The 21240-nt window shown below is 43.7% G+C and overlaps 1 protein-coding gene across 1 annotated transcript in view; it reads right to left on the bottom strand.

Annotated features, from left to right (window-relative positions):
* ALK (ALK receptor tyrosine kinase) overlaps positions 1-21240 on the bottom strand; it is a 561137-nt gene that overhangs the window by 203884 nt on the left and 336013 nt on the right. The window contains exon 5 of the mRNA XM_026649582.2: positions 3940-4067. Within this exon, the coding sequence (XP_026505367.1) occupies positions 3940-4067 (128 nt within the window). The remainder of the gene's footprint in view (positions 1-3939; positions 4068-21240) is intronic.

Here is a 21240-nt window from a genome sequence, read left to right as displayed (position 1 = left end):
GGGGGGGGGGGGGGGGGGGGGGGGGGAGCTGCCGCAGGGCTCGGGGAGGGCACAAGGTGGAAGTTTTGCCTAGGGCGCGAAACATCCTTGCACTGGCCCTGACCTTAAGAAAGGTGTCAATCCCTCTTCAAAGCAATTGAAAATGTTTGCTTTGGGTAATGCTGTATGCCCACTGCCACTGATATTAATAATTCAGCAGGCCACAATGCCTTCTATTGCCTGATTAGGGCTCAGCTAAGGCTACCTTTCAGTTGTTACATGGACTGTTGGCTCCAGGAAAGGAGAGCTTGTGGAAATATAATCTGAATCGGTACCAGCAGGATATCATAGCATCATAGACAGATAGGGCTAGAAGAGACCTTGAGAAGTCATCAAGTCCAGCCCCCTATGCTGAGGCAAGACCAAGTAAACCTCCTTGACCATCCCTGACAGGTGTTTGTCTACCCCAGTGGTTCTCAACCTATTTACAATTGTGGGCCGCATATGCGGTCCACAACATGTTATGTGGGCTGTTCAAAAACCCAGTGATAGGGATTCCACAACCTCCCTTGGAAGCCTATTCCAATGCTCAACTATCTTTATAATTAGAAAGTTTTCCCTAATATCTAACCTAAATCTCCCTAACCTTGCTGCAGATTAAGCCCATTACTTCTTGTCCTACTGTCAGTGGACATGAAGAACAGTTGATCACTGTCCTCTTAATAACAGCCCTTACTGTATTTGAAGACTTATTAGGTCCCCCCTCAGGCTTCTTTTCTCACGACTAAATATGCCCTTCCTCATAGGACAGGTTTTGTAAACCTTTTATAATTTTTGTTGCTCTCCAGTTCATCTACATCTTTCCCAAAGTATGGTGCCCAGAACTGGACACAGTAATACAGCTGAGACCTCACCAGTGTTGAGTACAGTGAGACAATTACCTCTCATGTCTTGCATACATCACTCCTGTTAATATACCTGTGACAGTCTACATTATTATGGTCACCACTTTTACAAAATTATGATAAACCTTGTACCAAATATGCCTTCTGAGGTATCAATTGACCATCATTTTCCTGTTAAAATGTGTGTATCAACATTGTATATGGTGATATTCGATTTTGCTATATGTTTGTAACTGGAGCATGTTGTAATTCTGGGGAACACCCACAGTTTAGCTCTTCAGAGACAACACAGGGGTGGCCAACACCCAGCCAGGTGCTAAGAGCACGGTCTGCTTAACCAGTCATTCATCAGCAGGGGAATTGTAAACAAGAAATGTACAGTTCACCTGAAGGACAGCTGGCAGGTCACGTATGCTATGGAACTGCCTGACCACATAACCCAGCAAGGACTTTTCCAGTAAAAAATGTCAGGATATAAAAAGGGGGAACAAAGGCCTCTGGCCTTTCTCTTCCCCCATCTCTATGGCAACAAGAATGCTTGAAAGACTTTGAACTGGGGAGATTGGTTCCAGGCAGGGAAGCCAATCCAGCTTGTGTACTAACAACCATGAACTGCTTGCAACATCCAAAGTGGTGAAAAAAGCTGTTTGCTTAAAATTTTTCTTAGCTTGGTAAAGGTTTAGGAATAAGACCGTGTAGTTATCTTTTATTTCTTTTGTAACCAATTCTGACTTTTTATAGCTGCATCACTTATCCGCACTTAAAATCTAGCTATCTTGCTTCAGTTACTAAACTTGTTTTATTCTTTTATCTAAACCAGTGTGTTTTGATTGAAGTGATTGGGGAATCTCTGCTCAGTTTAAAAAGGGCTGGGGCATATTCATTTTCTTTGATAACATGACAGACTTACGAGGGCTTGCCCTGTCCAAGGGGGTCTGGAGCAGTGTAAGCAGCACATTTCTGGCGTGCAAGGCTGGGGCTGAGGGATATGCATGTGTTGCCGTGTATCTGTTCATGACTGGCTGAGAAAGCATTCGTGTAACTTTGTGTGTGCCTTTACATGCTGATGGCTGTGTGGGAGCAAAGCCTGGGGAGGCAGCTTTTCACTCGCAAGGCAATGGGAGAGACACCCTGGTCTGGAGAACTAAGAGGACACCACGGTTCAAAAGTCCAGTTTGTATCCTGGGGAGGTCACAATACCCCAGAATGATATTAACATTTTTTGTAGCTGCATCACATTGTTGACTGATATTCAATTTGTGATCCACTATAACCCCCGGATCCTCTTCTGCAGTACTACTGCCTAGCCAGTTATTCCCAGTTTTGCATTTGATTTTTCCTTCTTAAGTGTAATACTTTGCACTTGTCTTTGTTGAATTTCATCTTGTTTATTTCAGACCAAGCTCATTTTGAATTCTAAACATGGCCTCCAAAGTGCTTTCAACCCCTCCCAGCTTGGCATAATCCATACATTTTAGAAGTATATTCTCCACTCTATTATTGAAGTCATTAATAAAAATATTGAATAGTATCAGAGCCAGAACTGAGCCTTGCAGGACTTCACTAGGTTCATGCTCCCAGTTTGAGAGTGAACTACTGATTACGACTCTTGGAGCACAGTCTTTCAACCAGTTTTGCACCAATATTATAGTAATTTAATCTAAACCATATTTCTCTAGTTCGTTTATGGGAATGTCATGGGGGACTGTGTCTAAAGCATTATTAAAATCAAGATATATCACATTTACAGCTTCCCCCATCCACTAGGCTAGTAAACCTGTCAAAGGGGGAAATTAGGTTGGTTTAGCATAATTTATACTTGACAAATCCATGTTGGCTATTACTAACAACCCTATTATCCTCTAGCAGCTTACAAACTGATTGTTTAATAATTTGTTCCAGTATCTTTCCAGGTATTGAAGTTAGACAGCTGGTCTATAATTCCCCAGGTAACCATTATTTCCCTCTTTTAAAGATAGGTACGATATTTGCCCTTCTCCAGTCTCACCCATCATCAAGGAGTTTTCAAAAGATGACCTCTAATGGGTCCAAGATTGCTTTAGCTAGTTCCTAAAGTACCCTAGGGTGAATTTCATCAAGCCCTTCAACACATCTACCATATCTAAATATTCTTGAACCTGTTCTTTCCTTATTTTGGCTTGCGTTTCTTCCCCCTTGTTGTTAATATTAATTGTGTTATGTACACGGCCACAGTTTACCTTCGTGTCATGAAATCATAGGGTAGCATTTCTTGTTGAAACAAATTATTGAAGCAGCTAGGTGTTTGAATGAGCATCAGCCCCCTCTTATTTTTTTCCCGATGCCTAAAAACACATTCTTTTTAACTTGAACCAACTGTGCTGAGGTTGTCCATTATCTTCATTGGGATGGCATGTACAGTACGACACATTCAGCAGCACAGCAGGAACATTCCACCTGGAATGTTGCATGTTCAGCACCACGGATTCTCTCTGCCTGGAACTGATAGCAATTTACTATGTGTTTGTACAGTGCTAACACAACAAGGCTCTAATCGTAACTGCGCTTTTGGGCATGGCAATGCAAATAATGATCAAAATTATGTATAGTCTTCAATAGATTTCTCTGTCCTGGAGAGTTTGAAAAAGGAACACGTTTAAATCAACTTTCACCAATTTTCCTAATCCCTATTTTCTAGACATATTTTAATAAAACCCACAAAAACCAATAGACTAAGTACTACCACTAATAATACTCTTCATTTACATATAATACCTGAGGATTCCAACATGATTCACAAACTGCATACATACAGCTAAATTGAAATGTGGCCACCTCTGGGGTGAAACATTGAAGTGAAGTGCTATGATACAGCCTGTATTTAATGGAAGTGCTATCATTAAACTTTCCAGAAAACTAAAATGTCATGTACTGCATTGAACGCTTAGGGGAGACTAAGTTAGCTATAATAGAACTTTCTACTATATGAAGAAGATTGTATAATTGACAAAACCCTTTTTGCCTAAAAAGGTAACAAGACACAATGAGTTAGAAAGACTGGAACACTCTACGTTACCTGAACTGCAGTTCTTCATTGCAAAGGAGTCCATGGCAGCTACACTCCTGTTCCCACTAGCAACATATTCCAGTGAGATCCGAAAAGGTTTCTTAAGGTGTCCAACTCTCTTCTGCAGAAGCACCCATCTGGTCTCGTCACAAAGCAAAAGGAAACAACACAGGACAAGAGTGGTAAGAAAGGAGGCTATTTTACAAGGCACACATGTCCAAACATAGCAGCTCCCATGGCTTATCATACTGTCCCCTTATGATGCCCCACCAGTGGCCTTTGCTTCCTTAGACTGCAAAAATAAACCTCTAAGAAATTTTTTTTCCAAAGAATGGAGATGTCATGACAAATGAATAACATCAGCTAATGATGGGTTCTCTCTCTCATCTGCCACACTTCTCAGCTCTGAGATCTCTTGCAGATGTCTTGCGGCTGTTTAAAAGGAGCCCAACTTCCTTTGCAAAGTGAGCTGTGAAATCTGTCACACACATGCACGCCTTCTCTAAATATCACTCCTTCCTGCCTTTCACCAACAAAGTCTGTTATACAGATTCAGGCAATACATTATCCTCGGGGGGTGGTTGGGGGGGGGGGAGGGGGGATTGCTGAATAGCTGTATTTACCAGACTTTATATCTGTTTGATGTAATGTATTTTGCTTCTATGTAGCTGGTTGGAACTCCAAATGCGTATGAGTTTTAAAATTAAAATGGCCCATTTCCCTGTCTGTACTGTTCCCTTAGTTTGTACTTTTTTTTCTTTTAACTTGACTATGGCCCTGGAGACTAAGGGCCAAATTCAGAAATGATGTGTAAGGCAATGTAAGTTACATGTTGCTAAGCAAGTGTAAGTGGGAACAATGGAGTCTGAGTCTATCCTGGCATAATGTATTCACTGAGAGGTTGGAAGAAAATTAAAGACCAACCCCTTACATGCAAACCTCTCACCCTCCGACTTCCTGTTTTTGCTGCTGCACCCCACTTTCCCAGCCACTCAGCATCAAAGTTACACCTACTTAGATATCGTGGCACTTACTTAACATGCAATTTTCGGCATCTTAACACATCACCCCTATATTTGGCCCTGACATTGTATGTTTACAGAACAGGTATAAACACAAGCCGTAACAATGTGAGTCTCCCTCCTCCCCACAAACATGCCACAATCCTGACCTACAGGAAATACAGATTTATATTTAGGAACAAAAGGACATGAATGGACAATTCACTCTCTGTGGCTCATTCCACCCTTGGTCACTGTGTAGAGCAGGGGCGGGCAAACTTTTTGGCCTGAGGGCCACATCTGGGTATGGAAATTGTATGGTGGGCCATGAATGCTCATGGAATTGGGGTTAGGGTGTGGGAGGGGGTGAGGGCTCTGGCTGGGGATGGGTAGGGCCAGAAATGAGGAGTTCAGGGTGTGGGAGGGAGCTCCGGACTGGGGCAGGATTGAGGATAAAATCATTGATACAGTTAAGTATTTTATTACACCTCCACACTGAGGGACAAATACCCCAACAAACCAGTTTGTGCACATACATCTGGGGCAGGGATTATCAAAATCCTCTAACCATGCAGTCAGACTGGCATATGTAGGGCATGCATTTTTCAGCTTGAGATTCCATTTCTGCCTCTAGCTGATCATTTTTTCAGAACACTCTGCTTTCCAGAAAGTATTGTGACTGCTTGCACTCAAACATCTTGATGCTCATGTTATCCAGAGAAGCATGCAAAATGACATTTAATGCACTAGTGTATTGGTCGGTATTAATCGGTAATGTACCTCCCCAAATTAAATACTTTGTGAACAACTGTAGGGGGTCTAAAATTATAAATATCTCCCAAAAGTCAAGTTCTTACCAAAAAAAATCTTACTGTGTCCACTGAAACTGATGCTGTGTATAAGCAAAACTAGTGCTTGGGAGGTAAAAAAGAGCTGGATTGTAACTGTGAGGTTTGGGGAGAGTTGGGATTGTGGGAATGCTTAGGATAGTTTGGGGGGTGACCAGAAAGCCTTAATCCTGTGGTTGGTGCTGTGCAACCAATGCCATTAAAGTGCCCAGCATTCTATTCCCAGGACTGTTCTCTTCTTCCTAAAGAGTGTAGAGGAGGTAACGTGTTTGGCCCATGTTGGGGACTGAGGTTCTCTTTTAGTCCTGCAGTGATCCTTCTGACTATGGAAGACTGGCACTAATGAACTCCGAGAGTCCAGTCCAGCCCTTCTGCAAGCACTTGCTCCTCTCAAACTGTGACATGGGCCCGGGTGGCAGAGTTTGGATCTGGGTCTGAAGTTTTCCAAAGTTTGAGAATATTTGGATCAAGGGTTTTGCTTTACTCAAATTCTTGGGCAACGTCAGAAAATCATGACACTTTTAATCTGCCTATTGAGCTGTTGTTTATATTCTAAATATTAGAACCATTGAAACAAATTCATCCCTGGTGTAACTCTAGTGACTCTACTGGAATTACAACAGTGTTGAATTTGGCCCACTGTGTATCAGGAGAGAGAGCAGTCATTGCTCAATGTCAATCTTGCTTAGTCATCTCTGAGCAACAATGTTCAGAGCCCAAGCCTGGACGAGGACTTGGGATTGTTCCCAATGCAATAGCGGGACAGGGAGAGGGAGCCACCGTCCTGTGAACAGTGCCGTCATTCAGATTAGAAGACATTAAATTGTGGTCTCTTCTGCTATTTGATAGGTGTCCAGGAAGACACTAAAGATCTCATAGGATAAAGATTAGGGAGATACTCCTGGTGTCCTCTCTTGATAACACAGGTTTTAATACTCATTGCTGCATGTGAGTTATTGCTGTGTGCCCAGCAGCTGAAGCCTTTTTCCATACAGCCGTTGACATGCCAGTATTTAATTCATTGTTTTGAAAAGCACTTCGGAAGATACCCTTCAAATAAAAGGTGTTATGTGAATCTGAATCTTGTTTTACTGTATCCTGTTTGTAGGAGCGGAGAGGGTTACATGTCCAACAGTTATTGAGCACGACTCCACATTGGATATTTCCCCTCTTCTTGCCTAAATAACAGTTTAAACCCCTTACTGCTACCTTGATAAAATGATTTCTAAAGTGTCACAAAAATGTGGTTGCTGTAATAGTGTGATGGAAATACAAATAGTTAACCTACCAGCAGATATAATTTACCCTACAGCATATCCTGCTACAGGTCAAGAGTGGGGGTGAAGGTTATTTGTTTGGGGGGGGGTTGGTTTTTTTTTTTTGTTTGTTTGTTTTTAGATTTTAGAGTGAATGTGATGCTGTAAAAACATACCAGTGTGATAGATCTAGAGCATGATGTCTGGTCTGTATTTATAGAACAACTACACTGTGGACCATGAATCTTCTCCCATTCTGATCCACCAATCTTCCTTTATAATGATCCACTTCTAGGCATGAGGACAGCTTCTCTCCATTGGGTCATTCACTCCTTGTTTGATGTCCCTGATAAATCTGCCAGTTACTGTCATATTTATAGTGTTTTTTGTGATGTGCCCACCTCTCTACTAGGAAGTGGACTGAGAATTACCCATTTTTTCACATAGAATACTTGAACCTAAACAAATCCATTTCTAGGAAGTTGCACCACAAACTCTGAAGGTTTGTAATGAATCTGGCCTCAAGTGAGCCTACCCTTCCCCTGTCTTGAATTCCAGTGACATAAAATACTTGCTTGGCCACAGCTCTGAAAGTTAATAAAGTTTCAGTGGTAAACTATGAGAGACCTGAGAATTTCAAACTAAAGTTATTGCACCAGTAACTCAGAAAAGCAATTCCTAAAATTCTTGACACATTTATCCGGAGGGTTAGCGGTAGCACAGAAATGGAAATCATTGTTGAAGGCCACTGTGTACTTGGAATTAAAATCCATCAGTCTTTTGAAACGGTGAGGAATGTTTTTCATGATATACAGATGTTCCTGCATTTTTCAGAGTAAATTATGTCCAAAGCTGGTTCACTCTGCTCGTAGAGAAATTAGTTATCTTTTAGAGATTAAAGGGACACCAGTGAGATGGCTTTAGTCTCCATGGGTTTTTTTGTTTTTTGTTTTAAAGGGATGGGTGGGAAAAGAGAGGTGGTTTAAAGAACGGCATATGAATAAAAATGCTTCCATGATTTGATTTGATTTGATTTTCTTTAATTTCAGTGAACACAGGATTTATTTTGGAGGGAATAGTAGGAGGAAGGGTAAGGTGTATATAGCCTTTATTGATTTGAACGCTGCCTTTGACTCTTTTGATTGTCACTCCTTTGGCTGTGCCTGAAAAGTTACTGGTGTACCTAGCAAGCTCCTCAATCTTCTTGTAGAAATGCATTGCCAAAGTGAGAGCTGTGACTGTTTAGGCAGTAGGATATCCAGTTGGTTTGAGCACAGCAGTGACGTCCATTCAATGTGCGTGGCTGCCCTCAAATGATCTGTTCAACCCCATTATTGACCAAATGATGGAAGCCATCACTAGCTGCAGACCCGGGTGATACTGTGTAAGGGGTCGGACTCACCCCTGCGGCGCCTCCTGCTGGTCTCTCGGGGAATTAGCTCGACCCAGCCTCCAGAGCGCCCTCTGCAGGCCGGTGATCCACCTTGTCACTTCTACTAGGCCCTGTGTCCCTCCCAGGACCCGGGTGCCCCTTGCTCTGGGTGCTGCCCCCTGGCAGTACCCACACACACTGGGTCTCCCCTCCCAGGGGAACTCCCACCCACTAACCCCACCTCGCCTCAGAATAAGGCTACTGCCAGTCACCATCTAGCCCCACTCCCTGGGGCAAACTGCAGTGTCAGCCACTCATCACAGGCAAGGAGGGTTTGGACCTGCTGCCTTGGCCTACACCTGGGTTGCCCTCTGCAACCCCCAGTACCCCTTAGCCTAATGCTAGGCCGCAGCCTGGGGCTTTCCAGGCTGGAGCTCCCCAGCTCCTCAGCCTTTCCCCAGCCCTGCTCCACCCAGGTACTCTGTCTTAGCTCCCTGCAGCCAGGCCCTTCTCTCTCTGAGTGCAGAGAGAGACTCTGTCTGAGCTCCTGGCTCCCTGCCTTTATAGGGCCAGCTGAGTCTGTTTGGGGCGTGGCCACAGCTGCAGCCACTTCCCCCGAATCAGCTCAGCCTTCCCTGCCCCAGCCTTCTCCCAGGGCTGTTCCAAACCCCTCAGGGCAGGAGTGGATGTCCACCCCGCTACATACTGCATGACTTCTACATAATAGACCTGGAATATGAGAATTACATGGCTATATTCTCATCCTCATGAACTAATTTCATCAATGCCCATAATTTATATATGGAAAAAGCAAGTAAGCTTGGTCGTCAAGTCAACTGGAAGAAGACCAAACTGATGAAGGTGGCTGATGGACCTCTACTCCTACCCATCTTAATCGATGGACAAGAAGTTGAATTCATCAATTCATTTGAACATCTTGGCTCTGTTTACACCAAGGAGGGAAGTTGCCTTGCTGACACGAAGCATCAAATCAGCAAGGCTATGGGTGTTATACACACTTTTGGGAGCCTGTGTAGTGTCAACACCACATATCAACTCAGACTAAAATGTGTATCTATCAAGCAGCAGTGGCTTTTGTCCTTTTGTATGGCTCTGGGCCGCCATAGGGATGCAAATGCACCAGCTGGGCACTTTCAACATGAAGCAGTAATGATGTATTGAAGGCATATGGTGGCTTCATCACATTATAAATGAGGAGGTCAGGCATCAGACCAACCAGCCTCCAGCGTCTCACAAAGTGATGGTGTTGAGTCAGGTAGCTTGGCCATCTGCTCCATATGTTGGGGTCCATACAAATTCTCCAGCTTTCTGTTTGATCCAACAAAAGCTGGATGGAGAAAACTTGCACACATTCTTGCACATGCTGGAGGGATGTCGTGGCTTCCAACTTTGCCTCCCTTGGCCTTAATATAGATCAGGATGAAATGCTGGCAGGAGACTGGGCTCTCTGGAAATGGCTGATCTGAAGTGTGTACTCTACATTCCAGAAGCAGGGGAATAAATGAAGATTAGTTTGATGTGAATGTCACCACAGGCGCCAACTTTCCTTGGCGCCGGTGGGTGCTCGCGCCCCACCGGCCCCACCCCAGCCCCGCCCCGATCCCGCTCCGGGCCCGCCTCTTCCCCGAGTGCGCCATGTTCCTCCTCCTCCCAACAACTGTTTTGTGGCGCAAGTGCTGGGAGGGAGGGGGGAGAAGCAGGACGCAGTGGCGTACTCAGGGGAGGAGGCTGAGGTGAGCTGGGACAGGGCGGGGAGCTACCGGTGGGTGCAGAGCACCCACCAATTTTCCCCCCGTAGGTGTTCCCGCCCCGGAGCACACATGGAGTCGGTGCCTCTGAATGTCACCTTGTAGTGGAAGCTTCAAAATAAAACTATTGGGCTGGCACATGAGAACCAGAAAGTGAAACTGACCATAAACAAGAAATGATACTGAGCAGTCTAGTGTCACCATTCATGCTGAGAAGAAGAGCAAAAAAGGAATCAAATGGCATAAATGCTTAAAAATAGATTGTTCTTATTTTAAAAAAATCAGAGCGTTCAATAATCTAAAGTGGTGTTAGTAGGTAGATGGGTAAAGAATTTAAGATATTCTAGCAGACCCAAGACCTCCTAAGAACTTCACAGTTGTCATTGTGCTGCGTTTCATGGCCATTTGGACCCTTATAGTGACAGTGGGGGATAGAACTCGTATCTTCTTGCTCCAAAAGCACTGGCTATAACTATTGGAACTAAAGGAGAATTTATTTTAGTTATTAACAATGTAGGACCGGTGATACACAGTTAATCAGTTCTGATTCTACAGAGCATGGGGCAGTGGTGCACACATGTATTATTATGAGTTCATTAAAATAAATACTGTGACAAAGAGAGAGAGATGATTTTATTTCTTTTTGGGGATGCTGTTAAGCTGGTAATGTCTCTTAAAAAGTATGTCAAAATTTGGGCAAGTTCTTATCTGATTGCAGAATCTATGTAAATTGTGTAGTTTCTTTTCTCAAAAACATCTGCTCCAATGCTCTTTTTACTAAAGATAGATAAATTCCTGTGTCCAGCCCACTTGACAACACCATAATAACAAACCAACATGAAATGGAGCAATTAGGGATCTTGATAAGGAAACTTCTGTTTCAAGAGTCAGTTATAAAAGAGCAACTGCTTCTAAACTTTCTTGCCACTGACCCCATTAAGTTAATCTGAAATAGTTACAATGTTCCTCAAAAATGCCTAATATTGCTGTTTCAAAGTGTCCTAAGGAAGCACAATATTTTTTTTTTTAAGCAATTGCAGCTGCAGTGTATTGGGAATTTTCTAACAGGCCTTATGGAACACCTGTTCTGTTTGTTCCCAGATGACCAATTACAATAAGCTTAAAAGGAAATCTTATATGCTTTTATCCATTTTTTTGTTTTGGTATCCTGGAAGAATCTGTGAAAGGAAATGTAAAGAATAGGGGAAAGGCCTATACAACAGGGCTATAGAGTTTCTCAGCTGTATTAATGGTTTGAATATGGCCAAATGGGTAGTGACCAAATGTTACCATCATCCAGGGTACTGAACAGACTCATGTGAAATGAGTTGGTGGGTCCAATCTAGCTCCTAGAGTATGAATATTCCTGTCACAAAACATCCCTTTACAACTGTCACTAATTGGTATCTTTATTGGCAACCTCTACACCAGGGGTGGGCAAACTACGGCCCATGGGCCGCATCTGGCCCACTAGCCATTTTAATCCAGCCCTCAAGCTCCCACTGGGGAGCGGGGTCTGGAGCTTGGCCCGCTCCAGTGCTCCAGCCAGGAAGCAGGATCGGGGGCTGCTCTATGCAGCTCCCGAAAGCAGCAGTATGTCGTCCCCCCCCCAGCTCCTACGCGTAAGGGCAGTCAGGGGGCTCCACTCTGCACACTGCCCCCACTCCAAGTGCTGCCCCCACAGCTCCCATTGGCCGGGAACCGCGAACAATGGGAGCTGCAGGAGCAGCACCTGTGGATGGGGCAGCATATATCTGCTCTTCTCACACAATCACTCTTCCCAAGACTTCTATGCATGAAGGGTGAAATTCACTCTTGTTCTGAAAGCCAGCACATGGCCTATGTCACTACTTATGCCCTCAAAAAAGGGGCTTACGTGTTGCATGGTCCTTGTACAAGCCATTTGAAGTGGATGAGTTTCATCCAGAATGCCCTCCCAGTTCGGGTCTGGCAAGTCACAACTTTCTCATTATCCAGGATAGCATCCCTATTGAGGAAAACAATTAAGCAAGTGCTTAAATGCTTAAGTGAGAAGCACAAGCTTAAGTGCCTCCCTGAATCAGGGCCTCAGATCTCTGCTTATGGCTCACCTCTTCTACCTTGACCACCGAATAAACAAAAATGTCTAAAAAAAAATTAAAAATCTCCACAGCTAAACTGAGTATCCGCGGAATCTTATTTCTGAAACCCGTGTCCTTCCTCACCTTCCACACCCATTCTTGTTTTTTAGCCTATTATGTCATGCCTGTTAATAGAACCTATGATTTTCAGGACAGAGACTTCACCCATTTGTTTTGTTTTGTTGAAGTGTTCTGCACACTTTTGAGAGCTATACAATTAAATGCAACAACAATAGCTGCGGTTAGAGTATTTCAAAACAAAACACACATCCAGCATCATGAAGGTACAGTACTTCGAAAAAGTTAAAACTTGCTCCTTAAAAATAATACCTTGTTAACGAGAGGATTAAAAAGACAAAATTCTCACCAGGATTACTTAAGAGATTTTTCTTCCCTCCTTCTACTAGAGGAATTTGGGAAAGAGATGAACTATGCCCTTCCAACACATGGTTCCATGATTAAAAGTGATTTATAGCAGTCAATAATCCTCCAGACTCAAGTCAAGCTGTGCCTACCAACAGATACTGCATTAGGTGTGAACAAATTAGATCTATTTGGGCTGCAGCAGAAAGAAAATGAAAAATATCTGCAAGTGATTCCTCTCAAAATTCCAGGAAAGAGAAAATAATATGAATGAACCACAGAAAATTCTGTAGACTTTTTTCCCATTAGCTCAAACTGTATGCTAATGTTACCCTGCATTGCCCTGAGATTATTTTAAATGATCCACATTAAATTTATTTCAATTAATTGATCTTAAAACTACTTAAAATACAAGAACCTGGGCACTGGTTAGCTGTTTTTGGAAAAGAGCTATTTTCTAAAGAGGCAGTTAGTAATATATTGCTGCCTACGGATGCAGCATTAACACAGAAGGACTCCCCCCTGCACAAATCAGAAATTGTGTATCTAACTCTTCCACTTGGAGAACGCTTGGATAAGGAAACGAGGAAAATGGGCATTTATTTCACTATGTTTCAGTTAAAACTACTTGTACCTGTTTAAAAAAAAAAGTCATAATGGATAGTGATACAGTTTAATATAGGATTTAATAGAGAATTTAAGCCATCCTATAGGATTCTATAGTAGGAATCCTGCTATCTTTTAGATACCATAGCTTTTAGAATACTATCTAAAGAGCTCTGCTTAGGCCCTGATCCAAAGCCCATAGAAGTCAATGCAAAGATTCCCATGGACTTTAACCGGCATTGGTTCAGACCATTAATTTCCATAGGAATCTATTGTTAGCTCTATTAAATTCTATAGGACTTTTTGCTAAGGGATGTGCTGGAAGGGGTTCTTGGAACCTTCTAGGAGACCTCTGTTAAAATTCTGCCACAAAACTGAAGGGATGGCTGAAGTGATATCCTGGCTTTTGTTCCTTCAAGGAGAAGTCCTATATTATTTTAATAGAGATTAAACTACTAGGGTTCTACAGAAATATAACAGGGCCCTACAGAAATTACTCTAGAATCTTTAGGCCTGGATTGTAAACCAGGAGCAGTGCATAGCTCCCTTGCCCTAGAAACTGGGCATGAACGAGATTGTGACTGAGTTGCAATCTAATATGTCCTTGCTTGTGCCAGGGAGGAAACAATCTGAACCATCCCTTTGGGGCTGTCACATCAGGCTATTGCCTCTAGTCACGTACATGCAAGGAAAGGGGGTTCAGCAGCCTGGCAGTAGCTGCTTTCCTTCCCATGTATGCTCTGATGTTGTGGGGAGCCCTCACAAGAGATCCTTGGCCATGCAGGGCTGGGGTATAAGGAGGAGGACTCACAATTAAGCCCAGAGAATTTAATAGAGAATGACATCCCTTCCACAGGATTTGTGAACCATCCCACATAATTATATAGTAGATATAGAATTTTCTTGTAAATTCTATATGATGACACAAAACAAACCTGTAGGAGAACTATCCTTCTCTATTAAATTCTATAGGGCTTTTTTCATAAGGCCTGGAGTTTACCCCTTTCTTGAGAGGCTGATGAAGAATCCCTGCCAGAGAGATTACACTAATTATTTTTATTAAATTACCTACACAGCACCTGGAACTCTACAAAACCGTCTCCTTGCTCTGGAGAGCTTACAAACTATGGCCTCAGTACCGCAGAGACTTAATCACATGAGTAACTGAAGAAATAGAGCCGCAGAGTTTAACTCACATTGAAGTAAATGGGAATATTTTAATGGACTTCAATGGGAGGTGAATCAGATCTGGAGTTAAGATGAGAATAACAGGAAAAGACAAATCAGGGAGAAGATGAGAGGTCAGGGGGATACGGATGAAGATAATAGTGGCTGTTGGGATGAGGAACAAACTGACTTTCAAGAAAATAGTTTGGTGCCATTGGAATGGAACAGATTTCACTAAAGGGCAGGTATTTCTAAAAAAATGTCCTTGAGGAATACTTTAAGACTCCCTTACAAGGTCTTTGTCTCTGAGCATTCCAGTTTATACAAATTCAATATTGTGCTGTATTAGCAAATGTATTTTGTTGGCCAAGTGTGATTGCCTCCTTCCTTGGTTATGAGAAAATATATATATTTTTTCAAATTCATGAGATTTTAGTGTTTTTCTCTAATGCATGAGGGCTCTTCAGCTCCACCTCCTCTTGCACACTTCCTCCCATTTACACATAAGCCTGATTATATTTGCTTTATTGAAACACAGAGATTAAATTGAATGCTGTAAACAGACTGCAACAAATTGCTGGCGGTATATAAGCTAAGACTACTATAGCCACATTTAGCATTTATATAAGCTCTTACATCTTCAGAGCACTATACAGACATCAGCCAATGATTCCTGACAACTTCCCTATGTATTATCCTCAATTTACATGTGGAGAAACTGAGGCATAGAAAGATTGATGGCAAAGTTGGGATTAGTATTCAGGAATTCACAATTTCTAGTCCTATGCTTAAGACCCTTAACCATGATGGCTTGGATAAGGGTAATTAAATTTCATGCTTCAGGGAATAATTTAATTGCCTTTGTGGTGTCAGAAAAAAATTCCATCCCCTCAAACTAATGGACAGCATCGCACAATTTTCTAGGAGCATTTTTGGCAGGAGTTACATTTTCTTCTGATTTATCATACATTAGCCACTAGCAGGACCCTGGACTAGATTGGCTACTGGCCTTATCCAGTCTATAAATTCCTATGTTCCTCTACAAAGAATAATTTAGAACCAAGGTTATGCAAAGTATGAGCAGAAACAGCCTTCCCTATCTTCCTAGACAGAACAAGGAAATGGGACTATGTTCCCATACAAGCCATTTTTTCCTCATTAGCAGTTAGTTTGGATAGATATTGCAGGGTGTATTACAGAGTGTCCCCTAGTGTTAAAGGATATCACACACTGTCCAAGAATCTAAGAGTCTTATTTCCATTGATGTCAAAAACAATCTTGCTTTCATTACAGATATGGACCAAAAGCCAATATCAAGGCTTCAGAATGGAGTAACATGAGTCAGACTTCCAGAAGAGAAGACCAATGGCAGGGCTATTTTGAAATAATTGAACTCGCGCAGCATCTGGATGACCAATTAAAAGGAATTGTCATTACTGAGTGCAGAGGTGAAATTTCAGATGGGGCTAAAGAGGAGTTTAAATGTCACATTGGCTCAGAGTTTACGGGCCAAACATTATAATAAAATATTTTAATGCTGGAAAGCTGAATGAATGAGAGTAAAGGTTTTGCGTCAGAGAATAGATACTGCACATACCTACTTTGATATCCCTTTGGATACATTAGTGTGCAGAGATTAGTGGGTTTAATAATGTAGGTTTCAGAACAATATATCAATGAATTGGATCAGTGATTAAGCGGAGAACTGGTTGGCTCAGAGAATGAATAAGAGGACAGAGAGTCGTTCATCTCCAGATGACTCACTGAAATCCAGTCCAGATCTGTAAAGAACTCTTGACAAAGTCGTTACCATCTGATGCCATCCCTCCCAGACCCATTACTTTAGATATTTCCCAATGGATAGTTGTGACGTTCCCCTCTAGTGTTATCTGGACCAGTGATCTGCTAGGTCACTCCAATCCTTGACTCTGGGAGCCAGCCTTACCCTGCTCTGCTGTGAGAACCCCACTCCTGGGCTGTTCACGCACAGCCTCTAGCATGTAAGCTGCTCCCAGCTACTTGCAACTGAATGACACTAGCCAATATCTCCAGTCCCAGACACAATCCTAGGAACCTCCGTCTTGCAGTGTCCAGTTATACCCGCTGGACACTACAAGCTTATATGAGTTTGTCAATTTAACAAAGAAATTGATATGTACCAGGCTTGTTATCCCAAGGGGAGCCTCTGACACGCTTCAAACCAAACGCACTGCTTCAGGTAGAATAAACAAACAGATTTATTAACTATAAAGATTGACTTATAATCACTTAAAATCTAAGCATAACAAGTCAGATTTAGTCAAATGAAATAAAAACAAAACATTCTAAACTGATCTTAATACTTTCAGTGCCCTTACAAACTTAGATGCTTCTCACCACAGGCTGGCTGGTTGCTTTTCAGACAGGCTCTCCCCTTTAATCAGTGCTTCAGTCGCTTGCTGTGGTGTCTGTAGATGTAGGTGGAAGAGAGAGGAAGAGTATGGCAAATGTCTCTCCCTTTTATCATGTCCTTTCTTCCCTCTTGGCTTTGCCCCCCCCCCCCTTCAGAGTCAGGTGAGCATTACCTCATCACAGTTCCAAACTGACCAAAGGAAGGGGGGTGACTCCCTCGAGAGTCTAACAGATTCTTCTGTTGCTGCTTAGGCCAGTGTCCTTTGTTCCTGTGAGGCTGGGTTGAGTTTGTCCCATACCTGCCCTGATGAGGTGTGAACTGCCTCTCTGCTCTTGGAGAGTTTTTGTCTAGGCTTGCTTTAAGCCATGAGGATACATTTTCAGTCTCATAACCATATACATGAAATTATAACCTATAACACCACTATAACAACAATGCTCAGTACATCATGAGCCTTCCGAAGACACCCGACATGACATACTTTGCATTGGATACCACACAATCATTTCATAAATATGAACACAGGGGTGTAGGGTGTTCCCCTGAGGTACAGAGCATCACAATAGTTACAACACATTGGCTCTTCTTATGATCTGAAGAAGCACATTCTACCAATTATTATTTGTATCATGCTCAGATATATGCGAGGTGTGGTACAAAGAATAAATAAGTTAGACAAAGTCTCTCACAATTTAGAATGTAGATATGATGCAAAGTGAGGGTAAGCACCGACAAGAGAGGCCTGGTGGTGGGTGGAGATGTGTATTTAGTAACGAACAAACAGTTTTCATTTTTTAATTGAATTTATTTAGTTTTTGCAGGCTTTGGGGCAGAACTTAGTCTTTAGCATGCCTTTGAATGAAGTGAGGGTGATGGCTTGGAAAGCTGTGCATCTTCTTACTTATGTAGAAACCACGTTATCTATCCTGTTATAGATGATTTTTGTTTGTATTACATATTTTATAGGAACAATACTTCAATTATGAGGAGAGGCTGAGGGATCTGGGATTGTTTAGTCTGCAGAAGAGAAGAATGAGGGGGGATTTGATAGCTGCTTTCAACTACCTGAAAGGGGGTTCCAAAGAGGATGGATCTAGACTGTTCTTAGTGGTACCTGATGACAGAACAAGGAGTAATGGTCTCAAGTTGCAGTGGGGGAGGTTTAGGTTGGATAGTAGGAAAAACTTTTTCACTAGGAGGGTGGTGAAGCACTGGAATGGGTTACCTAGGGAGGTGGTGGAATCTCCTTCCTTAGAGGTTTTTAAGGTCAGGCTTGACAAAGCCCTGGCTGGGATGATTTAGTTGGGGATTGGTCCTGCTTTGAGCAGGGGGTTGGACTAGATGACCTCCTGAGGTCCCTTCCAACCCTGATATTCTATTAATATTTTTTGGGGATGGGGGGAGAAAGATAAGAGAGATGATTGTATAAAATGTCCCAGTGACTTATTTAAGAGGTAGAGCTAGGGAAGTCAACACTGACTCACCATAGCAATAGGCACACTGGAGATTAGACAAGGCCACCCAGAAAAACTGAAATTTGGATTCAGATTCCAAATTAAATGCAGAGAGAGCATGCGAGGCTCTCTGTAGCATCCATTCTTCACAGGAGATAATGTTATTGTAACTGGCAGTGAGAATATTTGTGATGACAAGACTAAATATTTTAGGCCCAAATTGAAAAATGGCTATTGGTTTTTAGTGCCTCAGTTTCTGAGTGCTTAATATGAAACGTGACGGGTTTGATTGTTCAAGGCACTGTTCCAGTTGTGTTGACTTCATTTGGAATTCTGGATGCTTCTAAAATGCAGCCTCAAGGAACCTCAAGTTGCATATCCAAAAAACAGAAGGCAGTCAAAATTAGTGGCCACTTTTGAAAATTTGGGCCAAATATTTGAGATGTGTCCAACCCACAAATCTGAGATCTGTCTTTCCCCTGAGTCTGAGAGTACTTGGATCTGTGGTTTTGGTTTGGTCCCATATTTTTTAGTCGATACTTGCTCTGCACACTACTTTCAGAGTAAACAATATAACCCCTAACTAGTACTATGCCCTGAAAACAGACTCCCAAGATGTGAAAGTGCCATTTATTGGCCAATGAAAGTCAGATATAAAGATGTCTGAACTAAGAGGCTCATTCCCTCAGGTTAATATTGCAGCTGAAATTGAAGGTTGTTTAGATGGCGATTTTAAAATAACATGAAAAGGTTACGATTGTCCTTAGTGTTTAATGCTAAACCAAACCATTTCCATTCATGCATACCCTCAATGTAGTCATTCCATCAACACTATTTCCCCCTCAGTATTACATCTAGTTCTTTTTCATTTGTAATAAATCCTTTATTATTACCGCAGTACTTACAACACACAACCGAACACACTCATTGGGATAGTTTGTGTCTTTAGGCACAGACCTGAAGAAAGGATGGTGAATAAGTTGCACTATCCCAGGAGTATCCCCAGAAGGCACCGTGATTACAGAGACATTTCTGAGTCCTGGTTGGCGGGGGATGGCAAGCTAGCCTATACCAGCAGCAAAGTACAACACAACACACCCTATGCCAGTTCAGCAGCACTAGCCAGTAAGTAGGAGGGATGAAGACACCCATCCTCTGCCCCTTACTCAGCGTGCAGGGAGAGGTGGGATAAGGGGGCTCTGCTACTGCCTGCCTGCATGACTTTAAACAAATCATATCACCTCTCTGTACCTCGGCTTCCCCATCTGCAAAATGGGGATAATACAAACTACTTACTGTACATGGGTATTGTAAGGGTTTGTCTATACAGCAGTTGGAGTGAGCCTCCCAGCCTGGGTCAACAGAGATAGGTTAGCAAGGTTCACGCTAGCGCTCTAAACAATAGCTCTACAGACAGCACTTTGAAGTTTCAGCCCCCACACCCCTTGGCTTCAGACTGAAACCAAGATGCAATTTCAAAGCCCTATCTATACAGCTCTTTTTAGAGCACTAGCGTGAGTCCTGCTAGCCCAAGTCTGTTGACCAGGCTGGGAGGCTCTCTCTAAAATGCTGTGTAGACATATCCTAAGGGTTATTCACTGATGGGTGAAATTCACCCCTGTGCAGAGGGCCAGCAAAAAGTCTAGGCAACATTTAATTCCCACTCAAACCCTATTTTGAGTGCTTCAGTGGAACGGTTTGTCTGCATAGCAATGAAGAGCTTCGAACTCCTGGGATGGAAGGTGTCGCAGAGTTCCAGAACATGAGTGGTACAAGTAGGGCAGTATGGTCTGGTATGCTGTACCAGTAAGCTATTTATACCCGGCATGCCGTTCCGGAAAGACACGGGAGGAGCAGAGTGTGGGGCCGCTGGGTGACCCCATACCGGCAGCTCCTCCAGTGCGGCTGTATCACCCCCAGCCTTCCCACACTGCTGAGTCTTCTGAGTCCTGTCTGGAGTCTGTTCAGCAGCCCCACAGGAGGACAGGGCTGGACGTAGTACAGCTGCGCTGAAGCAGCTGCCAGCGTGGGGCCGCCCAGTGGCCCCACGTTCTGGTCCTTTCGCTGCTGCGGTTCTGGAGAGCCCTGTGGTTCAGAAGTCCGGCACACACCCTCCTCCCCTCCACCCAGGTAACATGGGATGGATCATGGGGAGGGGAGAGGGAGAGGTCACGTGCCCTCCTCTTTAGCTGGTGCAGCGTACCAGTGAGAAATGAATTCTTCTTGCACCACTACATAACATCAAGCAGCATGTGCTACTGGCTTAACTAAGGGTGATAGAAAGACAGACAAACAGCTTCAACTGTGAATTTCCTGACATTTATCAGCCCCTTCATGTTATCACTAGGATACTTTTGTTTACTATTTCCCAGAATTGCTTCCTTGCGGGTAAGATTCTCTACCTTATTGCTCCCCTCAAGCATAAAGCTACCTGGATGCTCTAGTCCAGGGGCAGGCAAACTTTTTGGCCTGAGGGCCACATCGGGTTTCGGAAATTGTATGGAGGGCCGGTCAGGGGAGGCTGTGCCTCCCCAAATAGCCAGGCATGGCCTGGCCCCCCCCCCCCTCCAACCCCCCCCCGCCTCCCCCCCCCGCCCCCCCCCCCCCCCCCACCTCCTGCCCCATCCACCCCCCCCTGTTCCCTGACGCCCCCCGCCCCAGGACCTCTGCCCCATCCACCCTCCTGCTCCCTGTCCCCTGACCGCCCCTGGAACCCCTGTCCCGACTGCCCCCCCTGCCACTCCATCCAACCCCTCCTCTCATTCCTGACTGCCCCCCGCCAGGGACCCCTGCCCCATCCAACCACCCCTTCTCCCTGTCCCCTAACTGCCCCCAGAACCCCTGCTCCCCACCTCCCATCCAACCCCTCCTCTCCTTCCTGACTGCCCCCCCCCAGGACTCCTGCCCCCATTCAGCCCGTTCCCCACCTCTGACTGCCCTGACCCCTATCCACACCCCCGCC

The sequence above is a fragment of the Terrapene carolina genome, unplaced genomic scaffold, assembly GCF_002925995.2.
Source record: "Terrapene carolina triunguis isolate 2854851 unplaced genomic scaffold, T_m_triunguis-2.0 Scaffold85, whole genome shotgun sequence".
Classification (NCBI taxonomy): domain Eukaryota; kingdom Metazoa; phylum Chordata; order Testudines; family Emydidae; genus Terrapene; species Terrapene triunguis.
Note: the sequence above shows the minus strand (reverse complement) of the source record. Positions and strands in the feature narration are given on the sequence as shown.